This window comes from Zootoca vivipara, chromosome 10 (assembly GCF_963506605.1).
Source record: "Zootoca vivipara chromosome 10, rZooViv1.1, whole genome shotgun sequence".
Classification (NCBI taxonomy): domain Eukaryota; kingdom Metazoa; phylum Chordata; class Lepidosauria; order Squamata; family Lacertidae; genus Zootoca; species Zootoca vivipara.
Window position 1 is genome coordinate 44,279,377 of NC_083285.1, and position 21,416 is coordinate 44,300,792.

General features: G+C 44.5%; 1 protein-coding gene across 1 annotated transcript in view; it reads right to left on the bottom strand.

Annotated features, from left to right (window-relative positions):
* Positions 1 to 21,416, bottom strand: part of SH3BP1 (SH3 domain binding protein 1) — a 43,100-nt gene that overhangs the window by 15,938 nt on the left and 5,746 nt on the right. Inside the window, exons 2-11 of the mRNA XM_060279434.1 lie at positions 14,330 to 14,372; positions 12,421 to 12,525; positions 9,484 to 9,560; positions 7,169 to 7,280; positions 5,173 to 5,249; positions 3,990 to 4,125; positions 2,497 to 2,565; positions 1,791 to 1,881; positions 422 to 564; positions 237 to 348 (exon numbers count right to left, since the gene is read on the bottom strand). Of these exons, the coding sequence (XP_060135417.1) occupies positions 237 to 348; positions 422 to 564; positions 1,791 to 1,881; positions 2,497 to 2,565; positions 3,990 to 4,125; positions 5,173 to 5,249; positions 7,169 to 7,280; positions 9,484 to 9,560; positions 12,421 to 12,525; positions 14,330 to 14,372 (965 nt within the window). The remainder of the gene's footprint in view (positions 1 to 236; positions 349 to 421; positions 565 to 1,790; positions 1,882 to 2,496; positions 2,566 to 3,989; positions 4,126 to 5,172; positions 5,250 to 7,168; positions 7,281 to 9,483; positions 9,561 to 12,420; positions 12,526 to 14,329; positions 14,373 to 21,416) is intronic.

Genomic DNA, 21,416 nt, shown 5'->3' on the forward strand with positions numbered 1-21,416 from the left:
AAGTACGCTTCAGGTTAAGTACAGACTTCCAGAACCAATTATGTTTGTAAACCGAGGTACACTGTACCTCTGATAAGGGCTGGGGAAATCTGTGGACCTCTAGATGTTGTTGCACTCCAACTCCTAATGAAACCCCTGGCCACTGGGTGGTACTAGCTAGGACTAACAGAAGATGGAGTCCAACAAGATCTGGAGGGCCACAGGTTCCCCAGCCCTACATTAATTTAATATCCTACCTGCCACAGCATGAGGATCTGCATAGAATTCATCCAGGCCACCTGAGCCACAGGCAAGGCTGTACTTTAACTTCTTCAGCACAGATGCTCCAGCTGCCAACCGGAAGAGCCCCTGCAGAGTGGAAGAAAGGTGAGGCAAGGAAATCTGTGGCAAAAGAAGGGCTGGGCAAGTGAGTGGCACCTACCTCTTCCTTCATCCCCGATTCCAGCAGCATCATGACACAAGCTTCAATGGGGACGGCAATCTCCCGCCCAGAAGCCTTCAGGTGAGTCTCTAGCGGCATCCCATACACCCCTATCACAGCTGCATCTCTTGGGAATGGGGAGTCTGAAAAAGAGCAGGGAGGGAGGGAGAGAGAGGGAGAGAATAAAACCCACGGTGCATATGGGATGGGAAGTTTCCAAAATTCATCACCATCCAACTGCGGAGCCAACTCAGCCCAGCAGTGGTCCATACCAAAAGCTCCTGCAGACCCTTCCCAGGCCTGAGGCAAGCAGCAAATGATGCTTGTCTCCACACACCCAAGCCAAGTTACATATTAGAACTCAACAGCCAACCAAGTTCTTTGGGTGTCTAAAGCAGAAAATCTCCCTGGCAATAAAAATACAATGAATGAAACAATTAACACTTTGCTCTGCTTTCACGACACCCACAACTGCCTGACACCATCACCTCACTCTGTCTAATGGTCAGGCTGGCCCTGGTCTACACAAGCAACAGAATTTCTTGCCTAACCCTCTTCTTGGTGTGTCATTTTCCCTCACAGGAAGTGTGGGTTTTTAAAGTCTATTTTGGGGACATACACACACACTGCTCTGCAGAATCAACTCTCTTTCGGTCCTAGTGGGTCTCAGAGACTCTTTGTTTGTAAAAAAATTCCTTCAGTAGCACCTTAAAGACCAACTAAGTTTTTATTTTGGTATGAGCTTTCGTGTGCATGCACACTTCTTCAGATACTTCTTCTTTGTTTGTAGTCTATCTTTTTAGGCCAGCTTTCAACTGACGTTTTCAGAGTGGTGTATAAGAAATACAGTAACATGCAATACAAAATAAATTTGAAAAAGTACCAGTCTCAGAGTCCAGTTACAAAAAGAGCGTCACTGTAGCATCGGAGGAGCTTCAGAATTTGTGCTTTGCATGTTGTTGTTGTTGTTTAGTCGTTTAGTCGTGTCTGACTCTTCGTGACCCCATGGACCATAGCACGCCAGGCACTCCTGTCTTGCACTGCCTCCCGCTTTGCATGTTACCTGTTGTCTTTCCCATGTCCCTGGCTAACATCACTGAAGCTGCCCTGAAAATGACTAATGAAGGCAGCTCTCTGTAAGCAATAGCAGGGCCCCCACTTGCAATGAGCTGTGTACATAGGGTCACACTGGGAAGCTACACTATGTGTAGACAGACATTCAGGAACACAATAAAATACAGTGACGTGCAAACGGGGAACCGCCAACAAAACAACAACAATAAACTGCATCCCCCCAAGCTCTAGGTGACCCAGCATGAACAAACTTATTTCCAACGTGGCAAATAAAAAGATGCAGCTCAGCTAATACCTGGCTGGTTGTGAGTCTCTTTCACCTCTGCCAGAGTAGTATCCAGAGATTCCAGGGACTTCCGGTGGTACTCTGCTTGAATTTCCATCAACTGCCAGACAGAAAAATAAATGCACATGTATTTTTTCCCCTGATTGGTGTTTTTCTTCTGCAAGTCCTATTAACCCTGTAGCAATGGTGTGGGGAATTCTGTAGCCCTCCAGATGTTGATGGACTTCAACTCCCATCACCTCTGACCAATGGCCATGTTGGCTGGGGCTGATGGAAGTTCAGCAACATCTGGAGGGCTACAGAATTCCCATCCCTGCCCTAGAAAGAGTAAAGAGGAATTAGGGAGGTGATGATAATGATGGGTTTCTTTACAGAGATGCAGAGATGACTGGGGGGGGGGTAGGTCTTAAGGGAAGACCTAGCTAGACATTTTCAGAAAACAGCATCCTTTCCCAGTATAATTTTTCTCTTCTGATAGTTGCAGAAGTCCCTGATTTGGATTAGGGGGCCCACAGAAAACAGAGCAAAGGGAAGTAGTTGTGGAAGGAAAATATACACTCACAAAACAGGAAGAAGAAAATTGAGAGATGCAATTATAGAACTCCAACAAAAATGCCTCTTTAGACTTTGAGAATTACCCAAAGGTGTGCAAAACCATCTTACAATGAAGGATGGAGCAAAGGAGAGGAGAGATAAGATAAGGGAATTGACTTACTTTGATAAAGTACTTAGCATAGCTGTCTTCCTTGGTTGAAAAGTGATATAGGTCTGCCATGTACTCATCCTAGAAAATGAGATAGGGGAAGCATTGTACTTTGTTCCCTTCACAAAGAGCAAACCACAGAAATATATCAGCCTCCATTCCTGTTAACTACACCATCCCAGCTCCCTGCGATATCCTCACCGTGACACAATTAGATGGTGACTAGGGCTCTATGAATCTGTCAGTTTCTCGTTTTTCCATTCTCGGTTCTCTACATGAGAATTCACCAGCATTTTATATATGCAATTTTGTCTTATGGACACATTTTAGCAGGCAAATCTATGTACTGTACTATAAGACATTCTTGCAAGTTCCTTTCACCAGCATATACATTTTAATGCACACTTTCCCGCAATATATGCCTAGTTGTAAATATTATCTGGTTGGAGAACTGCATTGCAAAAATTTGAGAAGTGCGGTTTTCAAAGGATAGCTGTGTTTTGGTTCACAAATAGTTTCAGGAAGTGTGCATTCGGTGGATTCATATTAACATGTGAACTAAAATGATTTTCTCCCTCTTCCCTAGTGGTGGCTTGTTTCCAGGATACACAGCATAAATACATCTCAGGACACAAAAAATCTACAAGTGGGATCTAAGAGATCATTAGGCTGTGTGTCTATACCTCCTACTCCAACCTGGTAAATATTGCAAGGTCCTTAATACCTTATGAAGTAGGAAGAATATGATGCAATGTGACTTGGCACACACTGACTCCACTCTAAATCTCATGCAGCTTCTGGGATAATAATCACATCGGTAACTAGGGATGGGTGAATCTGTCAGTTTCTGTTTCTCTTGGCTTCTCATTTTTCCATGCTTAACTTCGGTCCTCTGCATTTTCCACATCAGTTTGTGATTTTTAAAAGAAACATCCTCTTCAACATTTTAGTGCAAATGTCTCCAAATATACACACTTTCATATGCTATTTCACTGAACAGACAAATTTTTGCAGAACAAATTTCCTTACTATAATGCATTTTTGTGTGCCATTTTCATGAACATGCACATTTTTATGAACACTTTACTTGAGTACATGCATTTTTATACACATTGCTTGATTGGAGAACAGCACTGCAAAATTCAGAGAAATGCGAAATTTTTTTGGGGGGGGAATGGCAGAGTTTCAGTTTGTGCATTGTTTCAGAAAGTGTAAATTGGGGAGGTTCGCTTTTAAATGGGAACCAAATCAAATTTCTCCTCCACCAATATCAACAACTGCTCTAGTTTGCCATTTGGATCTCCTTTGTGGGATCTAAACAATGACCCACAGCCCATTGTAGCACAATCAATGGGAGTTCTGCATGGTCATGTCTGCACCAACACTCCTGTCGTATTTCTCTCTCTACACCCCTCATCTTTGGGCATTTCCTATACAAACATGCTTCCTTCTAACTGAGAAGGGGAATGTCAATCCCCAGCACCCCAGCCACATTTCACACCCACCTTACTCTGTTCAACCCTCCTCTTCATCTCTTCTTCCTCTTCCTTCAGATTTTCTAGTTTGATGGCAGCAGATGATGGGGCTGGGCCAGCGGCACCACTGGTATTGTTGCTGGAGTTCTTGGCAGCTTGGTTCAGACTTCAGATTCCCAAAGAAGAGCCAGAGGCAAGAGTTGAGTTGGTGGCATTCAAAAATTATACAATAATGTGTTAGACATAGAGATTGATGACCTGTCTGACGCATGCAGCTAACCTCAAGTTGTAGGCGTCTGCTCAAGGCTGGCTTAACCATGAGGCCGGTTTCAGACAGCATGCTAATCAAGAAGCTGCTGTGTTAGCTTCCTGGCAGGTGGGTCAAGGTTGTTTATTGGGAGGGAAAGGGGTGAAGCAGCGGGGAGGTCAGTGTGGTGTAAATGCACCAGCAGGAATGCTGGGTGGTCTCTGCTGCTGTGTTCACACCGACCTGACTTGCTCAACACTACAACACCCCTTCCCCTCTCTCTCATGGTAAGCAGCAGTGACTCATCAGCCAGAGAACTAGCACAGTGACTCTCCTTCTGGCTTAATCCTTGGCGAAGTGAACACCGTTTACCTTCCTGCCTATTTATCTACTTGCACTGGTGTGCTTTCAAACTGCTAGGTTGGCAGGAGCTGGGACCGAGCAACAGGAGCTCACCCTGTTGTGAGGATTTGAACTGCCGACCTTCCGATCGGCAAGCCCAAGAGGCTCAGTAGATATAGGGTGTATATCAGTTCAGTGTCCATGTTGATCTAACACTGAAAGATTGATGCTTCTGCCACCCCCATGTCCCCATCTTCCCCAGCCTTTTCCTTTTTCGGTTTGTTTGTTTTAGAAAAAGGATGATGACTAAAGTCGAGTCAGAAGCTTCATCAGCTGGCCCTGTGCAGAACCATCTGTGTCAGCCTACAATCCCCTTTACAAATAAGTTACTCGGTTATTTCACGGCCTTTGAGCAGCACAGAGAATGTTTAAAGCAGAGCTGATGTAACAGAAAATGACTTCCCAAAGATGATGATGGACCCATGGCTGAGGAAGGGCCACATTTCAAGGAATTAGTTCTGTTTTTGCTCTTGGGCAAAAGCAGCCAGATCCCAATGGATCTCTTTTGCTGAATTTGTCAAGCTTTCCCGCACCATCTCTCCCCTCCCCTCCCCCTCTCAGTACCGGAACTTGATGGCATTCCAGTCCGAAATATGTTTCTGAAGGTTCTTTTTGTGCTTCAGGATGGTGGGCAGTTCTTCCTGGAAGAGATGGGGATGGGGAAGGATGAGTCACACACCAGTAGCACTTGCCCGTTGGTTAGGAATTACCACCAGTACTTCCAGACTAGGCTTTTACTGATCGTTCAGGGCTGCACCTGTGGGCCAATCAGGTTGCGGATTGACTTCTGCCAGCAGCCTGATTGGCTGCTCCTGCAGGCCAATCAGGTTGCTGATTCACTTCCACCTGGAGCTGGATTGGGTGGCTCCTGCAGACCAATCAGACTGCTGCATTCTGGATCCTATTGTTCTAGGATTCAGCTCAGTACCGGTACATAACACTTGCTCAGTATTGTCCACAGCTCTCCAGGGTTTCAAGCGTCCATCCTTCCTGGTCCCACCTGAAGATGCCAGCGATTGAACCTTGGACCTCCTATATGAAGAGCAGATGCTCTTTCCCTGAGCGGAAGCCCTTCCATACATGTGGAATCACTGTGCTTCATTCACTTCCATTTCCCCCACCAGCCACACTGCACCTTAGAACCTTTAGTGCTAAGTGCATCTACATTGCCAATCCTAGCCATCCTGTGTTTTTCCCTGTTGTTCCTCCAACTTTTCCCAAACTGCAAAAAAGCCTGATTTTTTTTTACAGAACGGAAGAGCAGTGCAACCTCCACAGGTGTAGATGCAAAGCAGGGCTTTGATATGGGTAGTGACACATTGCGCCGGTGAGCCTACACAACTTGGCACACTTGTGCAATATGTCACTTTTGTAAATGTGTGCCGGCTTGTGGTAGGCTCACCTGTGCAATATGTCACTATCACAAGTCAGCACACAATAGAATGGCACCCATTGCCACACAGGTTATCACTAAGCATCAGAAGTCATCAGAAAATGCAGTGTTTTTGTTTTTGTTTTAAGTGGATTTATTGTGCTTGGGCAACACAGTGCTTTAATCCACTTTAAATGCACAAACCTAAAGCATGAACTTGAAAAATACTGACATTCTCTGGAGTCACCCTAGGTTTCTATGCAAGCTTTTTTTGGCTGAAGAGGATGATAACAATTCCTTAAATAGATAAAAGAGTGTTCCATAGAGCTCATACCCTACCATGCTCAGATGAAGAAATAAATATGACAGAACCTCTTTTCTGCTCACCACTTTTAACCATCTTGCTAAAACTGCAGGGTCTGAAAAGGATTCCTCCCCTCCATGGCTTTTTAAAAATAGCATTATTACTTATAAAAGGGTATCAAAATGCCAATAATTTAGAAAATAACGTACAGAAATGCAGCATTATGGGGAAATTGGTCTGCAAAACTGTGTATATTAGGGGAAATGGCATAGAAAATGTGTACATAGGAGAAAGTCACAGTAAAGTGCTCATGGATGTTCACGAGGGCTTTAAAAAACAAACAAACCACAAAGTGATGTGGAAATGTGAAAAACGGAACTTAAAAATGGAAAAACGGGAAAGTGTGAAAAACCAAAACTGGCAGATTTGTTCACCCCTACATTTCACTATGCAAATTTCTTTTTAAAGCATTTTAGCACTTATTCAAATTGATGGGTAATAAAAATGTCAGTCGCCACTGTAAAGGTTGTAGCGAATATGTGTTTATCTTCAAATGGGCAGTTAAGGGGAACTGGATCTTTGCTTTCCTCGCCCCCCTTTGTTTGGACAGAACAACACGGTAGAATGTACACATAGAAAAAGCTTGAGCTTCCCAAGAATGTGGAAAGTCGATTGCCCTTCTTCTTGTAGCTTACAGTGTAAGAGCAATGATTGGTCAGTGCCAGGAGACACCCATCTGGAGGCAGCTTTTTACATGCAGCAATAAGGAGTGGGGTGGGTGGAGGAAAGCAAAGGAGGGTCAGAAGGGGAAATGGGGAACAACCAGAAGACCAGGCAGAAAAGAGGGGAAACGGAAGATGAGAGCAGAGGGAGATGAAGGATACCTCGCTCAGTTTATTGAGGGGTTGTAGGACGTCTCGCTCGAGGGCCATTTCAAACTCAGCAAGGATCCTGGCTAGCATAGTCTGAATGAAGCAGCTCATTTCGAGAGCTTTCCTGTAAGCAAAGAAGGAAGGAAGAGTTATAGTAGTGTATATAACCAGAGCCAATACCTCTCCAACGGCCTGAAAAATGAGGAGTATGAGTCCTCAATGAACTCTTTCTCTCTTTGGGGCTCCATCTGGCAGAACTAAACCATCACTGTAAAGGAGTTTGCAGGGTGTGGGAGGGAAATGTTATTGTGTGTGTGAAAACATCAATACGCTTGCAGTAAAAAATAAAAGGTGGGTTAAAACCTCTCTTTCCCCTTCCACTGTGGTGCCATTTTATATACCCAGCAGCTACAATGGTGCCTCACAAGACAAATTTAATTCATTCTGTGAGTCAATTCGTTCTGCGAAAAATTCGTCTTGTGAATCCCGCAGGAATGCATTGGACTTTATTTATTTACTGTATTTATTGCCCATAGGAATGCATTAATTGAATTTCAATGCATTCCTATGGGAAACTGTGATTCGCTAGATGAATTTTTCACAAAATGAATTTGTCTTGCGAGGCAACCTCCGATCGCAAAACCCATTCGTCTAGCGAAAAATTCGTCTAGCAGGGCATTCGTCTAGCGAGGTACCACTGTATTTACTAAACAAAAAAGCAACCAGTTGCCATTCCATCTAGTTTGACCCCAGTTCTGAAACACTGCACTTGGGGGTTATAGAACTTATGCAGGCTTTAATTTGAGCCCCAGGGCCTGACCCACAGCCCTTCCCAAAAACACACATCCCAGATGTCATGTTTTGTGTTCAGCTCTGATGCTGCACCTACCCGGTGAAAGGTGGATCAAATGGATCTACCAGGAGATCAGCCTGTGTGGCACAATATCAGTCAGTGGTTGCCTCCAGACTGTCAATATTTTGTGGGAGGAACTGAGGCGCAGACCAGGTTAAGACACAAACAATTTCAATTAGGAAAGAAGTGGACTTCTTGCAGTTAGGAAAGTAACGGAAACGGACTGAAAGGTGTAGGATGAATGGTTATCACTGAGAAGACGTATAACCACCATGCAAACTAATCGGGATGAATGCTCATTGTCATATAACCTCCCTGCAAACAGATTAGAACGGATGCTCAGCAAAAAGTGTACATCGCCTAACCTTCACAGAAGCTTTGGGCAAGCAAATCAGGATGAATGCTCAATAAGCAGGTCATCTAGAATAACCTAGTGACCCTCAGCAGCTGAATGGTAATGCAGATTTTTATACCTGAGATGCATCTTAAAGCACACAGCCATAACCCAAAGCAAGGCATTGTAAACAGACAGTGCAAACACAGTCAGTGATATAACACCAATGCAGGAACCCCTCAGTTCTATAATAATAATAATAATAATAATAATAATAATAATAATAATAATAATAATAATAATAATTTATTTATACCCCGCCCATCTGGCCGGGTCTCACCAGCCACTCTGGGCGGCTTCCAACAAAAGAATAAAACACAATAATCTATTAAACATTAAAAGCCTCCCTGAACAGGGCTGCCTTCAGATGTCTTCTAAAAGTCTGGTAGTTGTTTTCCTTTTTGACATCCGTTGGGAGGGCGTTCCACAGTGTAGGTGCCACCACCGAGAAGGCCCTCTGCCTAGTTCCCTGCAACTTGGCTTCTCACAATGAGGGAACCGCCAGAAGGCCCTCGGAGCTGGACCTCAGTGTCCGGGCAGAATGATGGAGGTGGAGACGCTCCTTCAGGTATACTGGACCGAGGCCATTTAGGGCTTCAAAGGTCAGCACCAACACTTTGAATTGTGCTCGGAAACGTACTGGGAGCCAATGTAGATCTTTCAAGACCGGTGTTATGTGGTCTCGGCGGCCGCTCCCAGTCACCAGTCTAGCTGCCGCATTCTGAATTAGTTGTAGTTTCCGAGTCACCTTCAAAGGTAGCCCCACGTAGAGCGCATTGCAGTAGTCCAAGTGGGGGATAACTACTTCTGCAGAAAGGTTTCTAGATCAATGTCAGCCATATTTTAAGTAGAAAGGGTATTGCCTTTTAAGAAATTCACTGCGTTTTTTTAAAATAAACAAACAAACAAACACAGTTCTATTTTGCAAAGAAGATCCCTGATTTAGAATGTAGTGGTGATTTTTCATACCGCCATGACAAAATAATGGCATCCTTCCTGTGAGTATGTACATTGCTTTCTTATGTTCTACAGATCAACAGTTTGTGTGCACCTTAATCTACAAAACACACTGATTCTTACCCAAGGCTGGAATCTGTGTCTAATTCCTTGAAGCTTTCTGCCATGGTCACTGATAGCGCCATCAAAGGCAATTTTTTCTGCAGAAAGAATTGGAAAGTGAGAAGATGCAGTGAGCAAACAAGATAAATCCACAGCCTTTTCCTGAAACACGAAGCTCTCCAACACTGCCAATGTAAAATTCATAATTGCAGCAGCTACCCCATGTCCCATATAAGTAAATGGGGTGGTGAAATTAGCTAGACCAGATCAAGTAGTTTGTAGCCTAGTCCGTTTCATTGTCAAGAGAAATGTACTTGGATGCAACGGAAATAGGAAGTAGACGAGGGTTCCCCAAACTACGGCCCCCGGGCCGGATGCGGCCCAATCGGCCTTCCAATCCGGCCCGCGACGACCCCCGCCGCCCGCTGCCGCCGCCCGCTCTCACGGCGCGCGGCGCAGCGGCGATCTGAAAAATCGGCAAAAAATCGCCGAAAATCCTTTGTGCGCATGCGTACGGGCCTCTCCCGACCCGGAAGAGGTCATTTCTGGTGCACTTCCGGGTCGGGGGAGGCCCATACGCATGCGCACAAGCGATTTTCGCCGATTTTTTTCCGCCCGTGTGCGTGTGCGCATGCGCACGGGCGCGCACTCCCCCGCCCTCCGGCCCGCTGCGCGCGCACTCCCCTGCAGTCCGGCCCACCGCGCGGTCGGCGCGGCGGGCACCGGCCCGCCGCTCGGTAAGTCTGGGGACCCCTGAAGTAGACCAATTTAAAGGAAAACAGAGTTTAAACAAAATATGAAAATATTCTTGAAATACAGGTATGGGAGCAGGTAGAACACATTATTTACCTAACTAAAAACCAATTAAGAAAAAAATACAAGCTGCTTTAGTGGAACATTCAAACATTTGGTGCACTATATTGTTTGTAAGGTGGAGAAAACTTGGGATGCTATGCTAGGTAGCTTGCTTTAATGCCAATTGAAAGCAATTAGGAGGGGGAAAATAGCAAGTTGCCTATTATCAATGTGGGCAATATGATGCAAATTGGGAACAAAATTTTAAACGCTCCAGTAATTGAGGAGCAGCAGCAGAACAAATACTGGACATCAGAAACAATGTCCAGGTGCAAATCGCGAATTTTGGCAAATTTCACTAAAAATAGCTGGAAAACCTCAGCACGTTTTGTGTCCAGATTTTCACTTCTTGAAATAGGGCAATCATATGTATGTCTACTACTTTAATGAGATACAGACAGGTTTAGTGTCAGTTGTTGGCAGTGCCAGGCACTTGCCAAGGCCTAAAACTCAGCAAAGGCAGGCACAATGCTAAAGGAACAACAGCTGTCACTGCCTTATCATACCACATCTGCATGCTCCTTTCTGAAGGTACCTTGGTTCCCGAATGGCTTATATGCCAAACAAATCAGCTTCTAAATGCTGCAAACTCGGAAATAAGTGTTCCGGTCTGCGAACATTTTCTAGCAGCCAAGCGTCCGACGCAGCTTCCTCTTGAGTGCAGGAAACTCCTGCAGCCAATTGGAAGCCGTGCCTTGGTTGTCGAACAGTTTAGGGAGTTGAACGGACTCCCAGAACAGATTAAGTTCGAGAACCAAGGTACCACTGTACTAGAGATTTAGTCCAGAGGCAAAAGCAAGCAAGCAGATGATTGTGTAAAGGAAGAGCAGGGTCGCCTTGCCTGAGCTGCCACCCCTCTGCCCCTACCCCCACAAAAATATCTGAGCACAAGCACACATGTTATGAAACCCACAAAGGGAACACTAGCCAAAGATGACAGATCATAGGTTTGGTTGTTACTTAGTGCCAGTTGTCAAAAGAAAGTTACACAACGCCCAACAATCTGGATATACCTGTAGAGATTCAATTTTATGCCAAGCCCTGGAACAGATCAAGGAAGCCTGTTTACATCCCCTTCTATGAAAGACAAAATCTTGCAGAGCTGGCTGAATTAGATCTGCAGGGGTTTTTAAAATCAACCCACGTGCACATTCAGGCCCTAGTGTGTGGACACAGCCTATATAAATATATATATACTGGAAAGTTGCCTGTCCATTCACTATGCATTCAAACACCTCTTAAGACATGGCGACCAATTTCTGTAAGATAGTTCCTGAGATCAAGGGCAGGTTTTTGTCTCTGTTTGGGTACAACTGGATACCATTTTGAATCAGGATAGCAGAACGAACCTTTCAAAGCAGCCCTGACTTTTACCACTGATTTCAAAACATTTTTTTTGGGGGGGGGGGATTCCCAAGAGAGACTGCTAGGTCTAAAAATAAACTTGGAGATCTGTGATTAGGAATCTCAATGTCTGTCTTCTTTCTTTTTCTTATAAAACAGCCGTAGAAGGATCTCTCCTGTGCCCCTGTGCTGTAGTCACAATCCAAAAACCCCACCATTCAAAGCAGCTACGAGCTGCAGAAAGAGGAATTTGTATTGGGGAACTGGCCCAGGGCAAAGATTAAGGGCTTTGTTCACACCCCCTCTTTACTGTGCATTCACTGGGTTTCCAGTGCTGGTTTTTAAATCCGTGTTCACACAACGTTATCCAAAATGACCCCTGGTGTTTACACAAACAGAAATGAATCTGACACTAATGAAGTTGTGCTGATGTGAAGAGCTATGAAATGCATTGGGGCTGGGCTCAAAGGCAGTAATTTGAACACAACCCAGAGATCAAAGGAAGACAACCTTATGTCTTCCAAATGGGACTGGACTACAACTTCCATCGTCCCTGACCCTTGTGGCCAAACTGGGGTTGATGGGAGTTGTAGTCCAGGACACCTGAAGGGCACCAGGTTGCCTATTCCTGGGTTAGAGCCTCTTCCTCTGTGCCATGACCCTAAGTCACTTTTAAGGAAGAAAAATATGCCAACCACTGAACGCCCATATAATCATTGGTTCACTGGACGCTGGAAGAAGAGAGGCAAATGCTCTTACCACCCGTTTGTCCATGTCTGCCCCATATTGGCCTTGGAGACAAGCCAGGAGCCTCTTCTGGACATTGTGAGCAGCACGTTTGGCTGGTTCAATCCTCTGTTCAATCTGGGGGAAAAGGAGAGTGAAAGAAAATGAGGGGAAAGACTCCCCCACTGCATCTGTCCCTGTTTGAGAGTGTTTCTCTCTTTCCAAGATCTCCTGCAACGCCGCAGAGGGAAGTGTCTTGTTCCGTTCATCTTCCACAAGATTCCATGCAGATTTTGGCATTATAGACAACATTTGGGTTTCTGATTTCTCTGCTTTTCATGGCACATTCTGCTCCCACCAATGTTTGAAAACAGAAAGGGTGGTATTCAACTGACTCTTAGGCAGGGCAGACAGACTGAAATGAATGGACCTAATGTTAACAGTCTGCTCTGAGTAAAAGTTGGTTGGCTACCACCCACTGACCTGTCAATGGTATGCACCCCACCCTGAGATTGCTTCCAGGTGAACTGTCAGAGTCACAGAGGTTTTGCAGCCCATAAAAGCTACACAATTAATTTAAGTAAACAGATGCAATCTATACACACATTTATAGGAACATGTGCTCAGATCAGGAATGAAAGAGAAAGCTTGAGTGCCCAAGAAAATGATGCATTTAGGTCTTCAGATTAAGGGTGAATGTTTGTCAAGGGACTCAAAGGGCTGAGTTGATATGCACCATATGATTCTTTCATCCATTCCTGTCTATTCAGCTCTTCTGCCTCTCAGTTGTCCATCTCTAGTCTTCTACAACACACCTTGTCAATTATGCCTGGAGGAGGACAGTGGCACATTCAGAGAGTATCTGCCTTGCATGCAGAAGGTCCAAGGTTCAATCCTGGGTGAAAAGCTCCTGGCTGAATCCCTGGAGAGCCACTGGCAGTCACTGTAGACAGTACTACTCATCTAGATCAGGCATCCCCAAACTTTGGCCCTCCAGATGTTTTGGACTACAATTCCCATCTTCCCCAACCATTGGTCCTGTTAGCTAGGGATCAGGGGAGTTGTAGGCCAAAACATCTGGAGGGGCACAGTTTGGGAGTGCCTGATCTAGATAGACTAAAGGCTTGACTCAGTATAAGGCAGCTCCTAGGAACTCTGAATTATGCAACTCCTCAAATATTAGATTAACTGGTGGTGGGCTCTCATTTGCTTGATTGAGATCTTTAAGGAGAAAAGATGGATGGGTTGGCACCTGTCAAGGCCACGTGATCCTGCCATGAGTTGGACTTGATGGCTCTTTGCAACTCTTAACATGCTATGGAGAGAGATGCGATCAGATTCCATGACCTGGTTTCGCTCTACTGTACTACTTTACTCTCCTGCTCCTGGCCAGGGATACTAATAACTCCTGCAACCCTGAGTTAGTTATGGCATCATGCTGCAGAATGCACCCCTGCATGAATAAATTGAAGCACAAATAGGCAAGAATATGTTTGCTGTGGAATACTTTCTTCTACATAACATACTGTCTATAAGCAGCCTGCTTTTATCTCATAGGCTTAGTACTACAGACATTAAAAAGATCACAGAAGTGCAGATTTTGTGATACAGAATAGGGGGTGGGGAGTGTGTGTGTGTGTGTGTGCACATGAAACCATTCTTTTGCCAATTTTCAAATCTGTCCCTTGCTCTGAGTTCTTGAGATCTCCTGGGACCCACTCTAACAGTAATGTTTGTTGCTCTTTGAAGCTTAAAAGTCATGTCTCCCACTAGAACATCTGGATCATTCTTCAGGGAGTGGGTAAAAACCCAGAGCAAAACTGTCCTGTGACTCAGGCATAAGCAGAGAGCAAATAAATTACACATGAAGACAAGGGACTCTTTCTCTCCATGCCTGCAGGTACAGGTAAGCACATGCCCACTGATCAGACCCACGCCTCACCTGTAGCAAGTCTTCTGTCAAGTATTCTGCTGTTTCTTGGGCTCTAGGAAGAGGCAGCAAAAAACAAGAGTCAAAGAGACAAACTATACATTAATGCTATATGTTTTGGCACCTTCTTCATTTGTGGCTGCAGAGGGGGAAATCAGAAGAAAGTTCTTTCAAAGTAATAGATACTGGCAAACTTGTATTCGATATCAGGACTCACTTATTTTATCTGCCTCCTGTTTTGTACAATAAGACAGAATGCTCTGTCTAGAAGAAGTACAGTGTTTATTAGGCTTTTACAGTGCTTTTTTTGGGGGGGACGCAGGGGTACGCATACCCCTAAACATTTTGTGAATCTAAGTTTGGCCTCATTGAGGGCCAGGATTTCAATATGAGTAGGAAAATGAGAATACCCCTAAACAATTATTTTTAAGGGGGGGAAGCACTGGGCTTTTATATTTTGACATTTTCAAACACATCAGTGTTGGACAGTAGGAAGAGCTTGTCTGCATCTCTGTTGTGTTATTGATCACATTTGTACCAGGCCATTTTATTGAGGAGTTGTGAGCAGCATATATCATGGAGATCCCATTTAATCCTTCCCTGGAAAAGAGAGAATGACTGGCCTAAGGTGCTCTGGTGAATTTCACGACTGAGTAGAACTTCCATTTCCAAATCCATCAACTCTATCAACTACCTGCTTAGAATGTCCAGAATTATTTTTACATGATTGAACATAGGACAGCGCTCCATGAAGTGATTCTGTTGGCACAAATATTTCTGCTTGCACAATGAAACTTTTCCATCCTCTCTTCTCCCCATGCAACCACCCAAATCTGCTCTGGAGGATTGGGGTAACCTTGAGAATGGGCTTAAGGGGACACATGTGAAGAAAAGAGAGGAGGAAAGTTTTGCTGGCCATGCAGTGCTAACAACTACTTTGCGGACTACAGCCCTTAACCTTATTATTCTGTCCCTCACATTTAATCTTCTTGTCTTTTTCATGCCATATACTTCATGAAAAGGAGTCTGATTTCCGCTAGAACGTTGCTACCTTTGCCTGCCCAGGAGATTCAGAAAGATAGAAGGGCATGTTGGATTATGATTTCTGTTGTTGGGAAAGTATCCCTGAAAAAAAATCGGAGCATTTAGCACAAAACCCCTGACCCAAAACACCCATAAAATGGAATGGAAGATTACAATGCTACAGAATGTTAGACTGGATGACCCTAATGCTCCAGGGGTCCTGAACCAGGTACTAGGTGACTGCCAGACCCAGGCATTTGACTCCCTATGCCAGTGCCACGAAAAGGCCCTGTCCTGGGTGATCCCCCGTCATGCTTCAGTATGGGAATTAAGAGCAGGGCCTATTAATAACCTATTAACAATTGGGTAGGTACATAGGAGAGGGTCCAGGTGGAACTCCTTGGTGTCTTTTGTCACCTGCAGTATTTCTCTTTGGCCACAAAGGAAGCCAGTTTGCCAAAAGAGGGAGCTACTGGCTGCACATTGCTTCCTTTGTGGCCAAAGAGAAATACTGCAGGTGACAAAAGACACCAAGGAGTTCCACCTGGACCCTCTCCTATGTACCTACCCAATTGTTAATAGGTTATTAATAGGCCCTGCTCTTAATTCCCATACTGTCTGACGCATGACGGGGGATCACCCAGGACAGGGCCTTTCCTACAGTGGCACCAAAGCTCTGGCACACCCTTCCCAGGGGAATTTCATTCCGTTCATTTGCTGCTGATATTCTGGTGACAGGTGAAGGCCCATGTTGATTTTGGAAGGCAGCCAGAAGCCCCAAAGAAAAGATTTCTCTCCCTTAGTTGTTGGGCGGAGCCTCTTCCCCCCTCTTGCTAGTTTTATTTTATTTTCATTATTTACATGAGCTGCTCTTAATGCTTTCAAATTGTAATCACTGTTAGATACCTTGATAGGTCATTGGCATAAAAGATGGGATGGATGGATAAAAAGACTGACAGACAGATACAAAAAAAACCCACTGCGTACAAATCAAGATCAAGCTATAATCAGTTCAGACTGTCTTCCCTGCCTCTCTACTCCTTGGCTTGAAAGGACATTGAAGGTTTCTGGGCAGAGGGAAAAGCACATATGCTGAACCTTTATGTGGATGATGTTGAGTTGTGTTGGGTAATCTGAAAGAGCAATACTTGTATGTACTGGAAAGGAAACGCAGTGCATTCGAATGCCTGGGCGGCCTTAAAATTAACTTTGAAAAATATAGTATACTGTCCCCCAATATCAAACCATGAGACCAATTGGATATACAATGGTTAATGAAATTCCTATCTGTCCCAGAGTCTTTAAGTACTTGGGGGTGTTTATACACCAAAAATTAAGGAAATTGTTTACTCTAAATTGTCGTCAACTGGTTAAAAAAGTAAAGAAAATAATTAGTAGATGCTGGGGGATTGTCCTAATTAAGGAGGATTGCAGTGATCCAGATGAAAGTATCATATGTTTCTGTCTATAAAATGCACCCATGTATAAGACGCCCCCTATTTTGGGGACTCTGATTTAAGAAAATGGGGGAAGATCTATCCATGTATAAGACGGCCCCCAAAATTTGGACATTATTATTTTAGGAAAATAACCCAGTGTTATACACGAAAAAACACGGGAATTCCAATGTTTCTGTATGTATTTTAGGTTCTCTCCATCCCCCTCAACTTGAATGTATGAAAACACTGGCACATACTTCTGAATGACTATGTTTTTCAAGGCAATAAATCTAGACTGCTGCTGAGACATATGTATGACAGACTGAATGGAGATGGATGGGGGTTATCCCGTCTTTCTCATTATGATGAAATATACTGTATTTCTATTTAAATTGTAATAATTAGTTCTAAATTTATCTCTATATGTATACGTTAGCACATGCAAAATTGCAAGCAAATCTATGTCCTCTCTTTTCGCAACACATATATTGCCACTCTAGTCTGGCTTGCTTTCCTGCCTTCCTTCAGACTGCCAGCTGAATCCTTCATGCTAAAGGTTGGGTATTCCCAGCGGCAAGTAATACAGGATACCTTTGAACTTGCCTTGAGATGAGAACCACATCCATACCATACACTTAAACGCTATTGTACCATTTTAACAACCATGGCTTCCCCCAAAGAATCCTGGGAATCATGTAGTTTGTCAACTGTGCTCAGTGGCGGAGCTTCATGCTCCGGCACCGGGGACAGGGGTGGGGCTGGCGCTGGCACCCGCCTCCCGAAGGAGCGTGGCGCGCATTCCGGGGGCGTGGTGCGCCTCCCGGAGGGGCGTGACATGCATTCCGGGGGCGGGGCGTGCGTTTGGGGGGGGTGGCCCGCCCCCACCGCCCCTATCTGTGCTGACCTCACAGAGCTACAATTTCCAGCACCCTCAATGAGCTACAGTCCCCGGGATTCCCCATGACTGTTTAAGCAGTATGTTTTAAATGTATGGTGTGGTTGTCACCCATTCTTAGACCCTAGAAAGCACTGCAGCCTAGAAACAGAGGAACTATAAATCAGTTGTCTCCAAGGGCAGATTATTCAGCATCACTTGTCAACAGAGGAAATCTCAGACATGTAGCTCCGCCTCTACCTACTCCCTGTACTTAGTCTGTCATGGGGTTACACTTACACAGGGGGAAGGAATGCAATTCAGGTTCTTCTCCTTTCAGGAACAAGGCTGCACCCAGAATGAAGGGTAGGGGAAGAGGAACTCTCAGCAATACTGAGGTGTGTGACACAGTTCAAAGAGCGTTTGCATAGAGACTCCATGATAAAGTTAAAGAGAATGGCTGGGACAATCCAGTCAGATGGGTGGGGTACAAAAAACAAATGATGATGATGATGATGATGATGATGACATTGCTGAAGAAGCTGCTGAGGCAGCGGAAAGGGTGATAAGGAGACAAAAGCTCCCAGGAGTTAAATGTTTACAAGGCCCTTCCTTCCCACCATGGGAATCCTGCATTTGCAGCAGGGGAAGTAATTCCTGTGGTTTGTAACTTAACATTAAACTTGCTCTCTCTTCCTCACCTCACTTTCCACTTCTGAGACAATTAGAGATCTAAAACACTTCGTTTGCATCCTATTCCACATATTAAATGAAGGCTTGTTGAAAACCTGTTGCTTCAAACATGGAGACAGGGAAATAAATAAGGGTGTTTATAGAAAGATAAATATTGTAATCAGGCCATTGGTAACAGCACTGCTGGTTTGGTTTGTTTGATAATGATGATGATGATGATTTCTTTTTGGATCACCCCCAGGCAGGGTAAATCTGGATGAAATGGGCAAAAAATATGCTAGAATTTCATGTGGAAACTTCAGAAGCTTGCATATGTAAGGAACACCAATTGCACCATAAACTTCTGTCTAGAAGCACTTACATGATGTAAAGGTAAAGGGACCCCTGACCATTAGGTCCAGTCATGACAGACTCTGGGGTTGCTGCGCTCATCTCGCGTTATTGGCCGAGGGAGCCAGCGTACAGCTTCTGGATCATGTGGCCAACATGACAAAGCGCTTCTGGCGAACCAGAGCAGCGCACGGAAACACCGTTTACCTTCCCGCTTGGAGCGGTACCTATTTATCTACTTGCACTTTGATGTGCTTTCGAACTGCTAGGTTGGCAGGAGCTGGGACCGAGAACGGGAGCTCACCCTGTCGCAGGGATTCGAACCGCCGACCTTCTGATCAGCTAGCCCTAGACTCTGTACATGTACATGATGTACATAGGAGCAAAAATTCCTAACATCATGAACGTGCTAATGAAGTCTCAGGTGGTGGTAAGAGTTTTGACAGAGCGCTAAGAACAGAAATGAAAATGCCAACCCTGCGTGCAGCAGCGGCTGAAAAGGTAAATTCCATGCTTGTGATTATTAGAAAAAGAACCCAACACTGGCATGCCTTTAGAAATATGGTTTAATGACACATATTTACACCCTTAATTTATGGAGAGGGAGTGCAGATCTTACAGCAGGGTCCCCAAACTAAGGCCCGGGGGCCGGATGCGGCCCAATCGCCTTCTAAATCCGGCCCATGGATGGTCTGGGAATCAGCATGTTTTTACATGAGTAGAATGTGTCCTTTTATTTAAAATGCATCTCTGGGTTATTTGTGGGGCCTGCATAGTGTTTTTACATGAGTAGAATGCATCCTTTTATTTAAAATGCATCTCTGGGTTATTTGTGGGGCATATGAATTTGTTCACTTTTTTTCAAAGTATAGTTCTGGCCCCCCACAAGGTCTGAGGGACAGTGGTTTGCTTACCCAGTGGACTGCCCCCCTGCTGAAAAGGTTTGCTTACCCCTGTCTTACAGCATGGTCATCTCAAGAGGGGCTTGTTCCCCACAGAAGTGCAGCATCTCTCTCCAGCTGCCTTCAGCCAGTCAGCCAAGATTGTTTTGCCATTTTCTTAGTTGTGCCAAAGGCCCGCCAACTCTTCCTGTGACATCACACAGTTACCTTGGCAACCTTCCAAATCTCCTGTCTCTGTTCACACCTCAGGACAGGGGGGAAGGACCATTCTTCAAATGGCCTTATGTTGTTTTTTAATGGCCCTAGCGTGGCCAGAAGGGGTGAAGGGGATTGAGGGCACTAGGAGAAGGGGACGACAGAGGACGAGATGGTTGGACAGTGTTCTCGAAGCTACGAACATGAGTTTGACCAAACTGCGGGAGGCAGTGGAAGATAGGAGTGCCTGGCGTGCTATGGTCCATGGGGTCACGAAGAGTCGGACACGACTAAACGACTAAACAACAACAAAGCGTGGCCAGATCCTTTTGCATAGGCAAACCTAGGAATTCCTCTGCAGTTTGCATTTCTCCCTTCACATCCCCTTCTACTATTCACTAACAGGGGGAAAAAAATATTCTGTTGGGAGAATTTGCCAAGGAAGCTCAACAACTTTGGCCAAAAAAAAAAGCTCAAAAACTTTTGTGTCACATTTTGAAATCTGGTAACCCAGATACAGTACTTTATATGTTTGGTGTGTTCACATTCTGGTTGCCACAAATCAAAAAGGATGTTGTAGAGCTGGGAAGGGGCGGAACTGGGCATCCAACTGATCAGTGGGCTGGAACAACTTGTCTATGAGGAGAATTTAATCCATCTGAGGCTTTTAAATTTGGGGAAGAGGCAGTAAGGAAAGAGGGACACATGATCAAGGTTTATAAAATTCTGCATGGTGTTGGGAAAGCAAGCAGAGGTGTATTCCTTCCCTTCCTCTCCAAATTTCTAGAAATTCTCACTGAATCCCCTACACTCAGGTTTCCTGAGGAGAAGTGACTGTTAAACCAGTGTTGTCTGTGGTGTGTAGATAAACCCTTTATGTTAAGCAACTGCAGAGCAGATCCAGCTTTAGCTGAAGGACCCAAGCGCACCAGAGGATGTGAAGTGTGGAGCAGGCCTTTGAAATGCTTTCTGCTGTGAAAGAACAGGAAACCATCAATTGAGGGGGGGGGGAGAGACAGAAGCTGTGCATACCATGCATATATTTCAAGTACATTCCCTCTCTCCAAAGAATACTGGGAAACATAGTTTGTTAAGAATGTTGTGAACTGAAGCTCTGTCGGGGAGGGTAAGCTACAGTTCCCATTATCATTTTTTGGGGTGGGTGTGCTTTAAATGTCCTGTATGCATGCAGTCAGGGAACAGAAGGAACTGTTGTAGCAATGAATTTAGCAAGGTCTATATCACTTGTTTGGGGGGTTTATGTATATTTATTTGGATTATATGTAATATGCACACATCAACAGGATACAAGTGTATCAAAATCTATTCAAATACAGCACTTGCGAGTGAATGTTTCTAAAGTGGGCTAGAAAGTAGGAGGGAGCCATTAAAAACAGTTGAATTGATGTACACTCTATCAAAAAACACAGTTTGTTTTTGTATTTTAACGGTGAAGTGTGTAGTTGGAAATTATTCTAATTTAATGTTGCCAATCTAGACTGATTTTTTCTTACAAGTATAGAGAGATATTGCCGTGGATCTAAGATGGCTCCAACGTTTTAAAGCATAGATATAAGGAACTATAGTTGTACATTAAAAAGCAAACTAAAAAGCTCTGAAGATATTAATTTAGGCTGAAAAGT